The 17,961-nt window shown below is 34.3% G+C and overlaps 2 protein-coding genes across 5 annotated transcripts in view; one reads left to right on the top strand and one right to left on the bottom strand.

Moving 5' to 3' along the window:
* LOC126884184 (transketolase-like) overlaps positions 1–17,961 on the bottom strand; it is a 146,774-nt gene that overhangs the window by 95,811 nt on the left and 33,002 nt on the right. The window lies entirely within an intron of this gene.
* Positions 1,976–17,961, top strand: part of LOC126884183 (1-acylglycerol-3-phosphate O-acyltransferase Pnpla3-like) — a 162,485-nt gene continuing 146,499 nt past the window's right edge. For 2 of the 4 annotated variants that reach the window (XM_050650038.1, XM_050650037.1), the window contains exon 1: positions 1,976–2,303. In XM_050650038.1, the coding sequence (XP_050505995.1) occupies positions 2,144–2,303 (160 nt within the window). In that variant the 5' untranslated portion in view covers positions 1,976–2,143. The remainder of the gene's footprint in view (positions 2,304–17,961) is intronic. The other 2 variants (XM_050650040.1, XM_050650039.1) reach the window with 1 other exon arrangement.

The following is a 17,961-nucleotide window of genomic DNA, read 5'->3' as shown; positions in this document are numbered from 1 at the left end:
GCGACTTAATTGATGGATCGATCTGAAATTTTGAGAGTTTGTTACAGGGCTACAATACACAACTTTGAGAGCAACTATCTTGGTTGATTTTTTACAATAGTTATAAATAATTAACGATTTTGCTTTATTTTGCAGTTTTTGAAGCAGCAAATTAATTTTTAATTTTACAATTTTTAGTAATCGCCATTTTAAAGGTTTTTTTGTTTTAAAATATGATAGTCCTGGATCCCGCGTACCAAAAAAAGTTGATTACTAGCAAGCTGAAAATTTGTTAATAGCTTAACGGTGTCTAGTCGGACAAACTTTGATGTATGGGAACACTGGATCAGGGGAAGTTTTAATTGTGGAACAGGTTAAAAATTTGGAACGTCTGACTACGAAAACGTTCGATGCATTTTGTCGGACAGAACTCACAATTGATTTGTTACCATTTCATTAAACTCTCATCCAAAAATGAGACTGATGTTTATCACCAACTGGTCATTTTAATGAGTGGAACACGAAGAATATGTCAAATGACAGGAATCGTATTGGTTAGTAATAGCAGTCTGATTTTTGCATGAGAGTTTAATGAAAGGGTAACAAATCAATTGGATCTTCTGTCCGATAAAATACATGGGATGTTTTCGTAATCTGACGTTCCAAATTTTTAAACTATTCCACAATTAAAACTTCCCCTGTTCCACTGTTTCCGTACATCAACTAATTGTTAAGCTATTAACAAATTTTCAGCTTGTTATTAATCAACTTTTTTTTGGTACGCGGGATCCAGGCCTATGAAGTTGTGTAGTTTTATCGAATATTAATAGGCCTGGATCCCGCGTACCAAAAAAAAGTTTATTAATAGCAAGCTCTCTAGTCGGACAAACTTTGATGTATTGGAACACTGGAACAGGGGAAGTTTTAATTGTGAAACGTGTTACATTATTCGAACGTCAGACTACAAAAACGTCCCATGTATTTTGTCGGACACAACTTCCAAATGATTTGTTACCTTTTTATTAAACTCTCATGCAAAAATCAGACTACTATTTACCACCAATATAATTCCTGTCATTTGACATGTTCTACGTGTCAGATTTATTAAAATGTCCAACAGATTTGTCGGACAAACATTTTTTCATATATTATATAAAGTTTGCTATTGAATACATTTAAAAACAACCTGATAGTTTTCACAATCATAAACTTGTCAGGATGACACGTTCTACAATTAAAATTACGTTCCACAATTAAAACTTCCCCTGTTCCAGTGTTCCCATACATCAAAATTAGTTCGACTAGACGAATTTTCAGCTTGCCATTAATCAACTTTTTTTGATACGCGGGATCCAGGACTATAAGCTTTTCAACGGTAAGCAAAAAAAAAACGAAAAAATGGCGTTTCTACACCAAATTAGTTGGTAATTAAAAAGACGTCCAAATCTCTGCAGAAACCGAATTGGATTTCTTTATATTATAAAAAAATTCAGATACGTGGAATTTTCACAGTCCCAAATTGGGTCTTTTTGCTTATTTCCCTGGAGTAATGTGTCCTCTATTAGTTCTCACTTTTCTATCTCGAATTTTTGTAGTTGTCTTATGTTTACCCATAGAATCCATGTTTATTTAGTAAAAATGATGTAGGTTGAAAGGAGGTAAACTTTCTCTAAAATAGAAAAAGTCTACAAGTCTACACCTTGTCGAAGATAATAAATTATTGTGGTAGACATCTCAACGGCCTAATATATAACCTAACGCTAAAAGTTTATACTTCTGCGTCTCGGCTATTATATAAAAAATACCCAAAAATTATAAATCTTTACACAAAATCACATAATATTATTCCTAATCGCACATGATAAAATCAGAATATGTACTGATAAAATCCAACTGCTCCAAAAATTTTCCGGCAATTAGAGAAATCATTATGAAGTATGGCAACTACGCATATTTACTGAGCGAACTTTAAATACATTCGCATTCGCAGTTACCCACTTAATTCAAATCGAATTGAATCGAGAAACGAGTTGAACGGTTACACGCAGTATACTCATATAATATCCCAATTGTTTATTTATTACGAGTTGATCTGTTGTTTAGAAGTGAAGTTTGTTGGTTATATCGACTGAGAAAAGACTCTTGAATCGGTTTTCGGAGAAATATGAATTTATCTTTCGCCGGTTGTGGTTTTTTGGGTATCTACCATGTCGGAGTTGCCTGTTGTTTTCGAAAATATGCGCCCCATTTACTATTGGACAAGATTTCGGGGGCATCAGCGGGAGCAATTGCTGCATGCTGCTTGATCTGTGATCTGCCTATTGGTGAGTATTCTGCATTTAACAGTAATTGTAAAAATGTGATGATCATGTTATACCAAAATCCTGAGCGCAAAGGCTATTTATCATTAATTAAAATGTGTTGATTCGATATCTAAATATAGTGTACCTATAGACCTGATAGCCAATGTTTTGATATCCCTTAATTTAAAAACCTTTTGATTTTTGATGACACCCTACTGTGTCCATATTTTTTACCAGGTCTTAACTTTTTTTCTTACCTACACGTACACCATGGTTTTTAGAGCTTGTTTTTTAGACTTTTTTTCAATTTTTAACATGCCCACACATTTTTCATCTATCAACATTTATTTATCTGCATCATTAATTTATGCCAATGGTGCATAATATACCTACTTTTTAAACTAAAAGAACCTATTAATTTTTTTATAACGCATCTCTTATTGTGATATTATTTATTTAAACATAATCCAAGGACGCGACTTTTGCGTTACGCACCAAACCAAAATATTGAAAATAACAAATAATGCAGAGAGGAAAATACAAGAAACGGAAGATTGACCTTAAGGTCAATTTTGCAAAATCTTGGTTCAATGCTATTTAAGTGCATTCATTTTTTTTTCTAATCCTGAGAAAATTATAAAGTATTTTTGAAAAAACACATCTTATGGAAAATATAATGTCACTCAAATTCAATAAAATTTATACCAATAGATTCGTTTTAAATTAACGATCAAATCTTATCATTGCGCCAACTCTCTATTTTCAAAAATAAGAGCAGAAATTGATATAAATAAATCTGAAATCAAATGGGTAGGTACATAAGTTAGAGAGAGAAAAAATATTTAAAATACCCAGATTTTCGATACTCCATAAATCAGCGGATTAGTTTCACTAATCCGCTTAGGCCCAGCGGGATTTAAGCTGTTATGAATAGCACTCAGAGCAATAATGATTGTAAACTAACATTTTATGGACTCCAAAAATGTGATTTCGGTAAACTTCAATTGCAATTTGCGCCGTAATTAATCATAATTAAGAGTTGGCGCAATGATAAGAATTGATCGTTATATTAAAACGAATCTAATCGTATAAATTTTATTGAATTTGAGTGACATTATATTTTCCATAAGATGTGTGCGATGTCCTTTAAATGCAGAATTAAAAATAACATTATTACCGTGGGCCGAAAGTGTGATTTTTAATTTAAAATATTTCATTCAAAAAAAAGTTTTTGTTTATTCTAAGGGACTTTCGGCCCTCGGTAATAGTAAAATCTTTCATTTTGCGTTTAAAATTTTCAAAAATATTTATTAGTTTTCTCATGATTCGAAAAAAATTAATGTATTTAAATAGCATTGGATCAAGATTTTGCGCCTTTAATAGCGATAAATGCGAACAATTTATTGTGACGTGATGATAAATTGCTACGATTTGTTGATTTTTTTAAAGCAGTTTAGACGCTGCGATAAATTGTTGCGATTGATTATAAACTGAAACAACTCGATCGTTACCTTAAATTGATGCCCGATACCAACTCCAATCCAACTCACAATTCCGATAAAGCGCTGCAATGTACCGTTTACACACAACGATAAATTGAAACAACTCGATTGATATCGATAAATTGCTGCGATTTATCGCGGTGTCTAAACGCTGCCTTTAGGACAGTTTGTACCTATTGTACCTAAATATTAATCCACAAGTTGTGAAACTTTAGGGCTTTTATATACAGGCGGTTTACCAACGTCGACGTCGCGGTTTACCTGTTTCCCCCCTGTTTTATTTGGTATTAGGGTGAAACTTCAAAGGCAGAATTAGGGTGAGATCAAGTAAAACAGGTAGTAAACCACGCAGTCGACGTTGGCAAACCGCCTGCATACATATGAACAAGCCCTTAGGGCAAAGGTACATTTTTGAATATTTAGTTTCATATGGTCAATGGATCCCCAAATATGAATAAACACACCATTTATAAGGATGCGTTTTTGAGAAACGGGAGAATAATTAGTCCCTAAGGGCTTGTTTATATGCAGGCGGTTTGCCAACGTTGACTGCGCGGTTTACCTGTTTTACTTTATCTCAACCTAATGCCGCCTTTGAAGTTTCACCCTAATACCAAATAGAACAGGGGGAAAACAGGTAAACCGCGACGTCGACGTTGGTAAACCGCCTGCATATAAACAAGCCCTTAGGCCTTTAGGCAATAACTTTCTAAGAAAAAATCATTATATTTTACCTAATGAAGCATTTATCTATCACAAAAAAGTACCATTTATTAAATCTAAGGTTTTTTTGCAAAATTACCAGTTTTTTGCAAATAACTCAGTTTGACTTATACAGTAAATACTGTAGTAAATACAAAGTTTTGCATCTAGCGGACTCATATGTTATAGCCTTATTCTTTTACAAATTCGCTGTAATAATATTGTTGCTAGTAGACAGTTAAATTGTCATTGTATACCGGGTGTACCAATTAAACTGTGATTTTTTCTCAAAATCAGTGTGACCCTGTGGAATATCCTAGTACAATTTATAAAATACTGAAATTAAAGCCCAACTACAGCCTTATGTTTTATTAACATTTTGTTTTTTGATTCATACGCCATTCGCTTATGTTGGAGAATAAAAAAGTCAGGTACTTTAACAAATAGTTTTTCGTCACAACAGGGTATTTTTTAAATAAGTATGGCAAAATTTAAGGCGTAATTCTGCATGAAAAAATAATGACAGTTTGCTTTATAAACCTATGTTCGCAAATCCTTCGTTTCCGAGATAGGGGGTGTTGAAATTTTTCTTACAAACTGACGATTTATTTATTGCTCTAAAACCGGTTAAGATATGCAAATGAAATTTGGTGGGTTTTAAGAGGTAGTTATTGCGCATTTCAAGCATTTATTGATATACAATTAGGAATTTAATATTCACCATTTTCGCACATACCTACGGGTAATATGATCCTTATATGCTCCAATTGTGAACATAAAATTCTTAATTGTATGTCAAAAGATACACAATAACTACCTCTTAAAACCCACCAAATTTCATTTGCATAACGCAACCGGTTTTAGAGCATAAATAAATCGTCAGTTTGTAAGAAAAATTTCAACACCACCTATCTCTGAAAGGAAGTATTTGCGGTTAAGCGTTTATAAAGCAAACTGTCATTATTGTTTCTTGCAGAATTACCCCTTAAAATTTGCCATACTTATTTAAAAACACCCTGTATTGATGAGAAACAAGGCTAGTTGTTAAAGTACCTAACTTTTTTATTATCCAACATAAACGAACGAATCAAAAAACATAATATTAAGAAAACAGGCTATGATGTAGTTGGGTTTTGAGAAAACTTTGAGAAAAAATCACAGTTTGATTGGTACACCCGGTATACAATGACAATTTACCTGTCTAGCAATAATATTATTACAGCGATATTGTGAAAGAATAAGTAAGGCCATGGGCGGGAGGAGGTACGTGCCCGCCCTAGCTTTTCGGGTGCTTTAAACTATATATTGGCATATAAAGTTTTTATATGGGCGCCCGTGAGTAAGGCTATAAAAAATCACTTAAATCGAACAGGTTTAGGAAATTCGAGACATCAAAAATGACCTATTTTTAAGGTGGTGCGTTAATCTCGTAGTGAGAAGTGTATTAATTAATTCGAGGTTCAACTTTGTGTGCTACTTCTTTCATTGTATTGCACAGTTCCTAATAAAAGTAAGGAACTTAACTTTGAAATGTGTTCCTTTGTTAAATGAAAACTAAGTATGAGTTATACGTGGAAGGATGAGCGATAGTAAAATTGCGGAAATATACTGAAAACCAGGGCCGGATGAAACCATCATAATTATGACCTTGCTAACTCACTGATTAGTGTCGACATTGAATTATGTATGTAATATACGTATCAAAAAATCTTGTCACAAACAAATAAATGTTTTTCTTCGTAGAGTTTCAAATACAAGGTCTTCTAATCCATGTTTCAGTCTGCTTTAGGTTAGATTAGGGTGACCAAATCATAAACCTGAAAAAACGGGACGCATCCAAGGAACAGTAGCGCACCAAGAATTTTTCTCTGGGGGTGGTTGGCTTGGTCATCGAAAATTTTTCGTATTGTTTGTGAAAGACAAGTTATATTTTCCTACTGTTATTTATATATGTTTCAAATGCCCTGGGGGAAAGGGGGTCTAAACCGCAAAGCCCTCCTAAGTACGCCTCTGCCAAGGAAGGTTTGAGGCGATACCCAAACAGGAAGGGGCGATTGAAACATGGGCCTTTAGCTAATTTGGGACTTATAAATCCTTTTCAATTTCTTTTTTAATATTTACCTTTTAATTTACGTACGATCAAGACTGCGAAACAGACAGATCACAAAAAAACTCCTCTAGAATGACATGGATCAACAACCCGTCAGAACAAAACAGGTAAGAATACAAAATAGCGAGAAACAAAGCCAACTCAACAAATAAAAAGAAGAAAAATGACTGGTTTCGCTGGAGGATATTGGAAAACACAGAAAACCATAAAATAAAACCATTTTACAAAAAAGTCAGAGCAACAAAAAATACCCCCATCAATAAAACAAGAGGACTAAAAAACCAAAAGGGAGAAACCGTATTTGAAGACAAACATCAGCAGAAGATGGAAAGAATATTACGAAAAAATGTTATTCACTATGAAGAAAACACACTGCGATGAAGAAGTATAAGTAGAAATTTTCACAAAAGAAGAAGTACAAAAACAAATATTAAAAACCTAGGAAACGGAAAAGCAACAGGAGAAGATAAAATAGCAGTAGAATTAATAAAATACGAACGAAGAGAATTACATAAAGAAATAAACCAGCTAATACAACAAATATGGACAAAACAGACTACCAGACAATTGGAACTCAGGTATTATAGTACTATATAAAAAAGGAGATCGAGAGAAGTGAATGCATATTACGATAATAACAGAATAATAACACGATAAATACAGTGGAGCAAATAATTTAAAAATCGAGAGAGTTCAACAGATAAATGCAATTACCTAATATTTATTACCTAATAATATTATATGTATTCGTAGATTTTAAAAGCGCTTTTGATACAATCAATCGGACGAAAATGATGGAGAAGCTAGAGAATGTTGGAATCCCAGAGAAATTAAGACATGTGCTAATAGTGAACCTAAAGAACACCAGAGCAAGGATCAGTTTCAACGGAACAACTTCTAAGGAGATCAACGTAAACAAAGGCGTGAAACAAGGTGATTATATCTCCCCAAAACTATTTATTCTGATAGTATTTATAAGGAGGACAAACTTTGCAAACAAAAACATTATTACGGATCAACTTCAACTAAAAAATGACACTTATAAAAGCAGTTGGAAAATTAGATAAGGAAGCGAAGAGAATAGGACTAGAGATAAACCAGCACAAAACAAAATACATGACGACAGGGAAGGATAACAACAACTCGGGAATACCTAATAACACATAACCATAAATTTGAAACTGTATCCACCTCTAAAAAACGGAAAAGAAAGAACAGAGGAAATAATTCTGAAAGGCAGAAAAGCATGCAATTAATAGAAATCTGCTGAGAAGGAAGACTCTAAAGTGTAATATGAAGTCTATATAAGACCTTAATAAGACATATTAATATAGGATGGAAATAATGATGATGAAAAAGAAAGAGGAAGATAGCTTTCTGAAATTTGAAAGAAAAATAATAAGAACAATACTGGGTCACAATGTAATAAGAGAGGGAGAAATAAGAATGAAAACAAATTCCCAAATTGAGGAAAAATTAAAGAGAGAAAATATAGTCATATACATAAAATCAACACATCGCAATATCAGTCACTGATCCAAAATAAATTGCAGACAATGGAAGAAGAAGAGACATCAACACCAGAATTGACCATAGACCAGAAATTGCAAAATATAATAAACGCCATAGAAAGCGCCGCAGCGGAAACGATAGGGAAACAAAAGAATAACAAGAAGAAAAACCAGTGGTTTGACCAGGAGTGCGAACAAAGCTTACAGCAGAAAGCAATCAAGAGGCTGGAGCTACTAACGCGACCTACAGAAGAGAACAGGGAAGACTACAACAGAGTAAGGACTCAAACGAGAAGACTTTTGAGAAGAAAAAAGAAACAGTACCTAGAAGGACGAATACAGCAACTCGATGAGGAACATAGAACCGGTCAGTCTAGACAGTTTTATAGGGACATAAAAACAATGCCGGGCAACACGATCAACAGCCCAAGATTTATAAAAGACGATGCAGGACAATTGCTCACTGACGACGAAGAGATAAGCCGCCAATGGAGAAAGTATTTTGAGCAACTCTTAAATACAGAAAACCCCACAACGACAGGGCAACAAAGACAGTACCAGTTAGCCGAACCTGAAATACCAGGGCCCACACTAGCTGAAGTAAAGTCCGCAATTTCGTCCCTAAAAAACCATAAAGCCCCAGGCCCAGACGGCATACAGGCGGAACTACTAAAAAAAGGGGGAGACAAACTACATCTTGAGATATATCATCTTATAAGAGAAGTCTGGGAAAGAGAAGAAATACCGAAACACTGGCATGAAAGCCATATAATACCTATTCACAAGAAGGGAGACAAACAAATATGTCGGAACTATAGAGGAATATCGTTAATTAATACAACATACAAGATTATATCCATAATACTGTTTAGAAGATTAACTCCATACGCAGAGGAAATAATAGGCGACTACCAAAGCGGATTCAGACCGGGAAGGTCGACTATAGACCAGATCTTCGTCCTACGCCAGGTGTTGGAAAAAAACTGGGAATTCAACCGCGATGTACACCAAATCTTCGTGGACTTCAAACAAGCTTACGATTCTGTTAGCAGAGAAGCATTGTGGGAGACTATGGTAGAAATGGGAGTACCTGGAAAACTGGTACGATTAGCAAAGGTGAGCACGGAGAACGCTTCCGCACGAATCAGAGTCGGCAGCAACACGTCGGAGGAATTCCTCATTGACACCGGACTTAGACAAGGAGATCCTCTCGCCCCCCTGCTGTTTAACTTCGCACTGGAACATGCAGTAAGGAAAGCTCAGCCACAACTGACAAACGGATTTGCCGCCCAAGGATCAAAAATACTATTAGCCTTTGCGGATGACGTGGACACAATTGCACAATCCACCAGAGATGCAAAAGAAGTTTTCACCCTATTCGAGAACGGAGCCAAGGAAGTTGGTCTTAAGGCCAACGAGGACAAGACCAAGTACATGGTGGTTACGAAGAACCCAAGACCAAGGGTTAGACAAAACGTAACAATTAATGAATACAATTTTGAAGTCGTCAAAGAATTTAAGTACTTGGGAGCGATCATAACATCTGAAAATAACTATGAAAATGACGTGGCAGCCAGGATTATTGCAGGAAACAGGGCATATTACTCGTTAAGGACCCTACTTAAATCAAAAATACTCTCAAGACCAGCAAAAATAAGAGTATATAAGACAATAATTCGTCCCACAATAACGTATGGAAGCGAAACCTGGACTCTGAATCAGCGGGAAACAACAAAATTACTGGTACTTGAAAGAAAGATACTGCGGACTATCTATGGGCCTTGCAGAGAAGAGACAACAGGAGAATGGAGAAGAAGACACAATGATGAACTCCAGACAATATACGGAGATGAAAACATAGTACGCTACATTAAATCAAACAGAATACGATGGGCGGGTCACGTACTAAGATCAAGTGACGAAAGACTTCTAAACGCCACATTCTGGGAAAGACCCGTTGGAAAAAGGTCAGTTGGTCGCCCAAGAAAGAGATGGAAGGACGCAGTAGCCAGCGATCTACGCAAAATGGGAGTACAGCAATGGGAAATTGCTGCTCAGGACCGACAACAATGGAGGGAAATAGTAAACGCGGCCAAGACTCACATAGAGTTGTTGCAAATACGGAACATTTAGGCGTCCCGAGAGACTTTTTCGGGACCCCGGGACAAATCGTTAAAAAACGGGACAATCCCGTTTTTACGGGACGTTTGGTCACCCTAGGTTAGATGATTTTTCAGATGGTTTGTTCATATTTTTATTAATTGTATAGTGGAATTGTCATAGTCAGTCTTATCTTGAGTGGTGAGCAGAAAAATCAAGAAAACTTCATGTAACACTTCTTCTTCTGGTGCCTATCCGTTACTAATGTTGGTAATCATTCTGGCAGTGATAATATTATTAGTTGCTGCCTTGAAAAGCCCTGTAGTGGATGTCGCAAACCAGGTCCTCAAGTTCCTGAGCCAAGATATTCTTCTTCCGACGCCTCTTTTACCATTCGCCTTTCCCTGCAAAATGCATTTAAACAGGTTATATTTTGTTTCATCTCTTGTGATGTGGCCGAAATATTCTAATTTTCTTCTTTTCACCCTGCACGTTATTTCCTTCTCTTTGTTAAGTTTTTGGAGTATTTTGGCACTTGATATTTTGTCCATCCATGATATTTTAAGAATTCGTCTATATGTCCACATTTCGAACGCTTCCAGTCTCTTCGTTGTTGCTTCCGTTAGAAAGACTCCATATAATAAAACGGAAAATATATAACATCGGAAGAGTCTGAGCTTCAGTTCTAAATTCAAATTGTGTGATTTGAACAGCTTGGACATTTGGATGAACGCTGCCCTTGCTTTTTCTATTCTAGCTTTTATTTCTTGGGAGTGGTCCCATTACTCATTTAATGTAGTGTCAAGGTACGTGTATTTTGGCACACGTTCTACTACTTTTTGGTTGACGCTAAACTGTACCCTCTCAATTCTTTCTTTGCTGATTATCATGATTTTAGTTTTATAAGTGTTAATTTTTAGTACATATTTGCTACTAACCTCTGCTACTTTGTCCATTAAAAGTTGTAACCTTTGTGCAGTATCGGCAAAGATAACGGTATCATCGGCATATCTAAAATTGTTTAATAGTTCGCCGTTTAATAGGATTCCTGCTTCCATTTGTGTTCTATGGCTTCTTGGAAAGTTGCTTCTGAATATAAAGTAAATATAAGCGGTGACATTATACATCCTTGTCGGACTCCTCGAAGTATGTTTATATCAACTCTTACTTCATTAATGACTTTAACGGAAGCTGACGGATTCCAAATTTTGTTGTGTTGTATTGTGTCAAACGCTTTTTGATAATCGATGAAACAAGCGTATACACTACAGTTCATGTCCCGACAACGCTGGAAGAGAACTTGCATACTGAACAGGGTTTCTCTTGTTCCTAAACCTTTCATAAAACCAAATTGCGTTGGGGATACTTGTTCTTCGCAGATTCTGTAAAGCCTTCGATGTAATATTTTTAAAAATAATTTCAACAATTTGCTCATTAAGCTGATTGTTTGGTAGTCACTACACCTTTTGGCATCTTGATTTTTTGGTAGAACTATAAATTCTGATCGCAGCCATTCTCTAGGTATTTTGCAACTGTTTATATCTCGTTGAATATTCTAGTTATTTTTTTTTTTTTGAATTCATCATCAAACACTTCAAAGATCTCAGTCTGAACTTCATCTGGGCCGGGAGCCTTTCCGTCTTTCTTTGATGTTATGGCTGCCTCGACTCCATCTAAAATGATCCATGGGCCCGTTTCTGTGTACGCTATCTGTTATTCTTCGATGTAACCCTATTTCTCCCTTATTCATACCTTTCACATAATATTCACATACTCACCAAGACTCCTTTGTTATTGAAAACACTATAAAACCGCTTAACGATAGATATATTCAATGAGGTGGCTTTTGGCCTACTCCACTGCGACGTTTTCAGATTGATTGCAATTGTGGTTCTCTTGCTCTAGATTACATTTTCTGACCTGACCCTTTTTAAAATTTTAATAGAAAGTCAAAGAGCCGCATTTATCAGAGTGTCATATTCGCTCTGCTATTTCTTTCTTCTTAGTAACAGAATCTGCATAGGTCATCATCTACCAATCCCATCAGTTTCAACAGCCTATTCAGCTTACAGTGTGCCCTGTTAGCAGACCTACATACTACGGCTTCGACTGTTTACCTGTCTTTACTCTTTGCTTATTTGGTCTGCATGTTCTGTAATGAAATGATTGGTTCGCCTGTCTTTTTGTCCTGCCGAATTCCTTCATCATCGTTAACGTGATTTATGAGCGCTCCCCACTTTCTTGTAGCCGTTTTTGTTACTGCCTTGCTACTGCCAGTTTATTTAGTGTACCCACACAATCCCATACTTATTATATGTTAGAATTGACCTGTACAGAATTGAGTGCCTTAAGCGTTATGTCAATAAAACGGTACCTTCTTTTCTGCCTTGCTATTTATTCCACGCAGTGATGGATTGCCGTTATTTCCACCTGGAGAATTGTGACATGATCAGATAGACTTACCGAGAAATGTATCCATTGCTTTGACTCTACTATACCGACTCCTATACCCTCCGATGTTATTGAGCCATCAACGATAGTACCAGTGATGGTACCAGTGTACTATCAGAGACCATCAACGAAAAGTTGTTGCAGTGAATTAAATAGCCAAGAAGGCACAAAATATGGACCTTTTAGAGCAAGAGTATTAGAAGAGAAGATAAAAAAAAATAGTACTGAAGTAATTGAATCACTGGTAGATATTAGCATATAATATGTATCAAAAGAAAGAATAAAACGTACAAAAGGAGAAATACAATCAAACAATGAACTAAATAGATTTTGTAAAGGAGCCAATAGAATAATTATTATTAAATAGTTTTCTTATTATTACTATATTAGGTCTCTTGACTTGTTCTTAACCGATTTTGAGCCTGTATTCGTAGCTGTGATGTTGGCTATTAGCTATCTCACCACCTTTTAAAGGGCCTTCCTATTGGTCTCTTGCCTATTGCTATTCTCTCGATGTAAATTCTCGTCACATGCTGGTTCAACTCTCGTCTTCTCTGTCTTCCCCACCGTACTATATGCCTTGTATGTTACAGCTAGAGATCTCTTATTCTGTCGTTTGGTATTCTGTCTCTCAGTCTTTACCCAGTTATTGACTTCAACGTTCTCATTTCTGATGTTCTCAGTATCCTCTTGCTTTCTGCTGTGCCACATCTTGTTTCTATCGCGTACGTCGTTAATCGCGTATTTAATCGTGATACGCGATTAAATAGTTTGGCATGTAATATAATGACTAGTGGTCAATTAGCTTGTTTTCTACTGGTGACTGCATTTAACAAAAACCGCTAAACAATGTTTTTGGAAATCTGCCGATAAGAACACATTAAAAAACTAGTGCTTAAATTTAAATATTATCGATATGTAGATGGAAATAACTGAGGACTATTGAAAGAGGTCACAAATGGGTTTACTCAGTAATAGTTGTTTGTGATAATGTTATGAATACGAAGTAAACAGCAGCCGTGTAATCAAGGTCGTAATGAAAGCAGTTTGATGATAAAACTAATTAATAATGTTGATTGGAAACCGATTTATTTAATTGGAGATATTCTGTAATTATGTATAATGCTCATTTATGCCCCCCTGATTTTCATTGACATTATTTTTAGATATGAATAACTTAGACTATACAAACTTCTATATCAATATCAGTTCGTATGCACCATTTATGGCGATTTTGTTATGGTTTAGTCCACTTACTGGGTGGTCTGAGTAATAATCTCCTATGAAATGAAAAACAGGTACATATTTCCAGAAAATTATTTTATTCGATATACCCTCCTTTTAGCTCAATATAACAATTCCAGCGATTTTCTTACTTCTTTTTGCTGTCGTCCACTAGGCATTTGTTTCATCAATTATGTCTTCGCCACATCGTTGGAGCTAAGTTGTTTACTTACGAGCCATCTCATATTTGAGAATACATATTATATGATCAAAGGGGGCCAAATTAGTCGAATAAACTGGATAAGAAAACAATTGCAAGCCCAACTCAACATTTCTTGCTATTGTCATAACCCCCTTGTAAGCCGCTGCATTATCTTGGAGGAACAACACTTTTTCTTCTGCATATGGAGCCGTTTCCTACTGAGTTGCTGCTTGAATTTGTCCAATAATACACAACAATATTGGTTATTAATCGTTGTACCTTTTTCAAGATATAGTCCAGGAACCGAAGCTTTTCACCCCGCAATTTTTACAGAACGGATCGATTTGCTTGAAAATTTAAGAATAAATAGTGGATGGTCCAAGGATCAAAATCTATATGATGCCGAAAGGCGCTTTTATTATGGGGGTGGTTGCCACCCCATCTCGGGGGTGGAAATTTTTTATTATATTTTGACAGCAAAAGTTGATAAAAACATTCATTCTAAGCAAAAAATGTTGTATACATTTTTTTGATAAAACTAATAGTTTTCGATTTATTCGCTATCGAAAATGTTAGTTTTATATGGAAAAAATCAATGTTCTTCTATAGTATACTCATTTACTATTCACTCAATTTTCGTCGTAGAAAAAAATTTTTCACACCAAATTCTTAAGAATTAAATAACCTACAATTTCATATTTAAACAGTTTTTCTTATCTTTGATGCTAATCTTTCTATTCTGAAGAAAATGGCATTTTTTACAAAACTACAAAAATTCTTTCGCTTTTAAGTTCAGTTTTTTAAAAGCTAATCATTCTAAGCCAGTCAAACTTCTAGAATCTATTAATAGTATACAAATGTAGGTTTTGTTTAAAGACGATCGTAATAAAAGTCCGTTTGATGTTTAATAGTTTTAATTAATAAAATAGATGTCTAAATTATTGTTACTATTAAATTATCGAAATATAAAAGTACTTGTGTAATTGCGACCAAAAATCTTACATGTTCTTACTCTTACAAAAGGGAAATGTATTTATAAATAATTTGCGTCTAATCAATATAATACCCGTCTAAGTATTATCCCTTAACCTAAGAACATAGGTCCGTCGCGTTTATGATGTTATCATCGACTGAATATATTCGCCCTCTTACCCTACGCTAAAACAAACCGTCTTAGGCTAATCTCCTTTTTCCTGTGAAACAACCCAATTAAAATTAGTTCAAAGCATATACCGACATCTTCCAATAACCCAATAATACAAAAATTAAAAGTAGTCCGCTACCGTCGCCGTAATCCCCAATTCGTTCCACCCATCTGTGCCCACGTAGGTACATATGTGTGAGACTCTATCCCGTTCTCGTATTAATAATTAAGAAATATTATATACAGGGTATCTTAAAAATTAAGATAAAATATTTACAATCCTACACAAATAAAGAAGAATGAATAAGGCCAATGACTAAAAACACCGCTAACTTACATTATTATGCTTACAATTGGATTTCTCCTTATTTTTTCTCAAAAAAATATATTGATTTTTTAACCGTAACTTTTTTATTTTGTATCCTAGAAAGTTTTTTATAAAAGAATTTTGTAGGTTGTTACAAGATCTACAAACCTGTTAATATTAAATTTTATTAAAATCCTTAGTCACAAAAAGAGGTGACTTTGAAAGGATTGGTAAAGGTGGTTTTTGCATGCTATTACAAGTTTTAATTTTCAACAGCTCACTTAATTTTTGCCATAGAAAAATTTTTTTCATACCAAATTCTTGGGAATTAAATTAGCTACAATTTAATATTAAAACATTTTTTCACATCTCTGATGTTAATCTTTTTATTCAGAAGAAAAGGACATTTTTTCCAAACTACAAAAATTCGTTAATCGCTGTTAACTTCATATTTTTAAAAACGAATCATTCTATGTCGGTCAAACTTCTCAAACGTATTAATAATACATAAATAAATAAGACCAAATAAGGTCAATGCCTAGTTTTAATTAGGGTGGTGATTACGGGGTTGCTTCCGACCACTTTTGCCCTGAAAAAAATAGGGACTGACATTCTATCCATTATAAGTCACTTAATTTTTGAGCTAGATACTTCTTTTTTATTTCTGGAAATATATATTTTTAAATTCTTTAAATTAGTTTTAACAAGTTATTCTCGAAAAATGCATATTTTTTTCCGTCTTTTGACTTTGAAACTACAATATTTAGCATTTGACAAAGGAGAGCTAACATATAATAAAGTATATCTTGATTAATGTTGGTCTTAAAGAAAATTAAAAAACACGGTTTTATTTATTTTTTCAAATAGTACATTTTTGTTTAGTAAGGTTGTTTTGATAAAACGAAAACTTATGGAGTTATTAGCAGAAATCTGATTAAAAACATTGATTTTTCGATATAATACTAACACTTTCGATAGCGAATAAATCGAAAACTATTAATTTTATAAAAAAAATGTATAGAACATTTTTTGCTTAGAATGAACGCTTTTACCAACTTTTGTGGTCAAAATATAATAAAAAATTTCCACCCACGAAATGGGGTGGCAACCACCCCCATGGTAAAAGCGCCTTTCGGCATCATATAGATTTTGATCCTTGGACTATCCACTACTTATTCTCAAATTTTCAGGCAAATCGATCCATTCTATAAAAATTGCGAGGTTTTGTCCTATTTCAAGCTCCATTAGTTGGACTAATAGTCAATTAAAATTATGCTTTCGCAATTCTAAAATACAGCGGCTATAACCTTCCCGACACATTGTATAGTAGTGGATTCAACAATCGACGCCAAAAGTCCGACGGATTGCCTTTCATAAGTTCCAAACACTGCTGAGAAGTTGTCACACAATCATGGGTTTGGTCAATGACCAGCAAATGCGGAATAGCATCAGCAGAATAATTTTTTCATATTCAAAACTTCGTTCAAAGTATGACTAGTTAGTGCAGTCAATGGAGGTGCATATGAGCTATTACCTCCGATTTCGTTGAACCTTCATCGATTTGCATGCAAATTGGTGAGTGGTTAGAGGATATCTGAAGGAACAAATGCCAATTTGCGCTTTTACCCTGGGGATGGGTGGGACTCCTTCTCGAGAGTAAAAATTATTTTATTAAAAATAATCCCATAATTCGATAGAAGGACAAATTGTAAGCAAAATTTGTTATATAAAGTTATTAAAATAAATCAAAACTTTTTGAGTTATTAAATATTAAAAATTTTAATTTTTCGTGAGAAAAATGCATGTTTTTAGCCGATTTTTCATAAATAACTAAAAACTATAAGTTTTTATAAAAAAGAAATTATTACCAAAATTGAAGCTTATAAAAAATGAAATAAACCTCTCACTAAGAAAACCTTTTAATATTAACTGAAAGTGAGTTATAGGTAATTGAATGTATATTTTTTTCGGCTAGGACCCAAGTCTAAGTATTCAAGCTTAAATAACGGGAAAATGATGCACTTTATAACATGAACTTATTGAATATTTGGCAAAGTACTTAGAAATATCTATCAGATGAGTCCTCGAACAAGTTGATAGCATTAAAATTTATGCTCCAAAAATGTTTCAAAATTTATCTTTTAAAATTTTTTCCAAAAAATGTTATTGTTCTTTTTTAAATACCTCCGTTAATTTTTAGGATATCAGATTCACCTAAAAACCATTTGAAAGGTAATTCCAAGGGCAATTAAACGACGTTGAATTTAATCTTAAAAACCCTTTACTTTTTTAAAAATAAAAGGTTAAATGGCTCCGGTTACATGGTTCTCGCAGCAAAATTTAAGCTTTAAACGTTGCTATCTTGGTTATTTTTTACCATACAGAAATAATAAAAAAGGTAAAATATTTGACACAGAAAAAACTAA

Source organism: Diabrotica virgifera, chromosome 5 (genome assembly GCF_917563875.1).
Source record: "Diabrotica virgifera virgifera chromosome 5, PGI_DIABVI_V3a".
NCBI classification, from domain to species: domain Eukaryota; kingdom Metazoa; phylum Arthropoda; class Insecta; order Coleoptera; family Chrysomelidae; genus Diabrotica; species Diabrotica virgifera.
The sequence above is the reverse complement of the archived record's forward strand: the minus strand, read 5'-3'. Positions and strand labels throughout refer to the sequence as shown.